This window comes from Athene cunicularia (assembly GCF_003259725.1).
Source record: "Athene cunicularia isolate RWA chromosome 5 unlocalized genomic scaffold, athCun1 chr5_part1, whole genome shotgun sequence".
Taxonomy (NCBI): Eukaryota; Metazoa; Chordata; class Aves; order Strigiformes; family Strigidae; genus Athene; species Athene cunicularia.
The window spans coordinates 7,367,775-7,371,363 of NW_020799101.1; the positions used below are offsets into that span (position 1 = coordinate 7,367,775).

At 53.1% G+C, this 3,589-nt stretch overlaps 1 protein-coding gene across 1 annotated transcript; it reads right to left on the bottom strand.

The window, feature by feature from the left end:
- Positions 1–662: 662 nt before the first annotated feature.
- HSPA2 (heat shock protein family A (Hsp70) member 2) lies at positions 663–3,132 on the bottom strand. The gene has a single exon (XM_026849778.1). The coding sequence runs from the start codon at positions 2,963–2,965 to the stop codon at positions 1,061–1,063; it is 1,905 nt and encodes a 634-aa protein (XP_026705579.1). The 5' UTR covers positions 2,966–3,132; the 3' UTR covers positions 663–1,060.
- Between the last annotated feature and the right edge of the window lie 457 nt (positions 3,133–3,589).

Below are 3,589 nucleotides of genomic sequence, written 5' to 3' on the forward strand. Positions count from 1 at the left end.
GGTACAGGCACGTGGGGAACACAGGGTGGCAAATGTGCGACTGAGCTCTGTGGCAACGAGCGCACTAATGGTGGGGGCTGTGCGAAAGGGGCTGCGTGCGCCGCTTCGGGTAAGCTTCTTGCTTGCGGCGCTTTTCGCTTGCCTTCGCTGTATCGCTCTCCAGAGCTCTCGCTTGGCGGAGCCTCTCGTCTCCCGAAGCCTTTTGCTGGCCGGAGCTCCTCGCTTGCTTTCTCTCCGTCGCCTACAGAAGATTCTCCATTGCCTGTGGGATTCCTCCCATCACCCGCACCGGGAGCGCACCAACGGAACACCACCAGGTTACAGGCGGTGGTAACAAGTATTGCTGCATCTCTTCTGTTGTCTAGCTTAGGTATTCTGACTTTTGCTTTTTCCTTCTTTCTGTCCTATCGCTATTATCTTTATTTTGTAGAATAAAGCTTACAAGGTTTGCACGGCGTCTGACCTCGTTTGCATCTTAATCTCGCTCTTGGGATCATTTAAGAACCCTCCCCGATATTGGATCTGGACAATATCCATTTCCCTAGTAAGACTATCCAGAAAACTGCGTCAGCCAGATTGTATTGGTGAGGAGAAATGAATTGTTTTATACTACAGCAATCACTTTGGAAAAGTCTAAGCAACAGCTGTTCTAAGAACAAATAATACTTTGTCATAATACATTTTATTTATTACCAAAATTTCCAGAAGCCGAATTTGGCATTTTTTTTTTAATCTTCCATAAAGATTTTCATGCATAACTTGAAACTTGTCAACTGCAACAGTCGAGTGGTTACTTTAGAAGAGACACTTGAACAGAGACAAACATCCAGAGTACAAACAGCTGTATCTGAATTAACAAAACTTGTCTATTACTAACCTTATAAAGCAGGACGTGCCTTCCCTTTTATCAAAACCAAGCTGACAGATCTGCCTTTATACACACCAAACAGAATAAACTCTGTTATCGGCAAGGACGTTTTCCTTAAACGTTAGAAAAAAAAAAAAACAAAGCAAAGAATGGAGTGACTGTCCATAAACCAGTCTTATACTTCAGTCCTCTTTAATCTACTTCTTCGATGGTCGGGCCGCCAGAGCCACCCGCCCCGGCCCCTCCAGCTCCCTGGTACAATTTTGTGACAATCGGGTTGCAGAGTTTCTCCAGCTCCTTCTGCTTGTGCTCGTACTCTTCTTTCTCAGCCATCTGGTTGCGATCGAGCCAAGATACCACCTCCCGGCACTTGTCGAGCACTTTCTGCTTGTCTTGGTCACTGATCTTTCCCTTCAGTTTATCATCCTCCACCGTCTGCTTCATGTTGTAAGTGTAGGACTCAAGGGAGTTCTTGGCTGACACCCGATCTCGGTTAGCTTCATCCTCCGCTTTGTATTTCTCCGCTTCTTGCACCATACGGTCAATGTCATCCTTGCTAAGGCGACCCTTATCATTGGTGATGGTGATCTTGTTCTCCTTACCCGTGCTCTTGTCCACGGCGCTGACATTCAGGATACCATTGGCATCGATATCAAAAGTGACCTCGATCTGGGGGACTCCGCGGGGTGCCGGTGGGATGCCCGTTAGGTCAAATTTGCCCAGCAAGTTGTTGTCCTTCGTCATAGCCCTCTCACCCTCATACACCTGGACCAGGACGCTGCTCTGGTTGTCCGAGTAGGTGGTGAAGGTCTGAGTTTGTTTGGTGGGAATGGTGGTGTTGCGCTTGATGAGAGCTGTCATCACTCCACCAGCTGTCTCAATGCCCAGGGACAGAGGGGTGACATCTAACAGCAGCAGATCCTGCACATTCTCAGACTTGTCTCCCATGAGGATAGCTGCTTGCACAGCAGCACCATAGGCAACAGCCTCATCAGGGTTGATGCTCTTGTTGAGCTCTTTGCCATTGAAGAAGTCCTGTAGCAGCTTTTGGATCTTGGGGATACGAGTGGAGCCACCCACCAGCACGATCTCCTGGATCTGGCCCTTGTCTAGCTTGGCATCGCGCAGAGCCTTCTCCACAGGCTCCAGGGTGCCACGGAAGAGATCGGCATTGAGCTCCTCAAAGCGGGCACGAGTAATAGAGGTGTAGAAGTCAATGCCCTCGTAGAGGGAGTCGATCTCAATGCTAGCTTGTGTGGAAGAGCTGAGGGTGCGCTTTGCCCTCTCACAAGCCGTACGCAGCCGCCTCACCGCTCGCTTGTTGCCAGCAATGTCACGCTTGTGCTTGCGCTTGAATTCTTCCACAAAATGGTTCACCATGCGGTTGTCAAAGTCCTCCCCACCCAGATGGGTGTCACCAGCTGTGGACTTCACCTCAAAGATGCCATCCTCAATGGTAAGGATGGACACATCAAAAGTGCCCCCTCCCAAGTCAAAGATGAGAACATTCTTCTCTCCAGCCCGAGTACCTTTCTTGTCCAAGCCATAGGCTATAGCAGCTGCTGTGGGCTCGTTGATAATACGCATCACATTCAGGCCAGTGATGGTGCCAGCATCTTTGGTGGCCTGGCGCTGGGAGTCGTTGAAGTAAGCAGGCACTGTGATGACAGCATTCTGCACCTTTCGCCCCAGATAGGCCTCTGCAATCTCCTTCATCTTGGTGAGGACCATGGAGCTGATCTCCTCTGGGAAGAAGGTCTTCATCTCACCCTTGTACTCCACTTGCACCTTGGGCTTGCCGCTCTCGTTCACCACACGGAAGGGCCAGTGCTTCATGTCAGACTGAACTGTAGGGTCATCATACTTGCGGCCGATGAGACGCTTGGCATCAAAGATGGTGTTGGTGGGGTTCATAGCCACCTGGTTCTTGGCAGCGTCACCGATAAGGCGCTCTGTATCAGTGAAGGCCACATAGCTGGGCGTGGTGCGGTTGCCCTGGTCATTGGCGATGATCTCCACTTTCCCATGCTGGAAGACACCCACGCAGGAGTACGTAGTGCCCAAGTCGATGCCGATTGCCGGCCCTTTGGCAGACATGGTGACAGGTTTCTCCGATCAGCTCCTCACTCGCGGTGGCGTCTCCCTCCGCCCGCTCTCGCTGCTGTCCGCGGCGCGATGTGCCGTCACGGTGCCGCTGGCGTTCGCTTTATAGCCGGCTGCGCCGACTTCTGGAACCTGCCAGAACCCTGCTGGCCAATCTAGAAGCCCGCCCGTCACTACCGGCCAATCGCCTACGCGATTCGCGAAGAGCACCCGCCCCCTCCCTGCAGGCCAATCAGAACCGTGGCGCCCACCCGTCAGCCCAGCCCGCCCCACCAGATCGCGCTTCTTCCTGGTTTTTCTCGATCCGTCTCGCTTTACAGACTGCGCCACCAGCCTCGACCAATCATCGCCCGCGCTTCGCATTTGCCCCGCCCTCGCCCAGACACTCAACTAGAAAGTTCCAGTGCACATCAGACGCAAGGTTGGAGATTGACATGAGCGACATCCAATGGGGATCGGGCAGCCGGGAGAGGGGCGGTGCGAGGGCCGCCGCCCGAGGCCGTGCTGTGCTGGGTGGTCTGTAAGCGGCTCGGCTCGCGCTCTAAGGGGCATGGCGATGGGCGTGCGGACACCCTTCCTCCTCCTCCTCCTCCTCCTCCTCCTCCTCCTCCTCCTCCT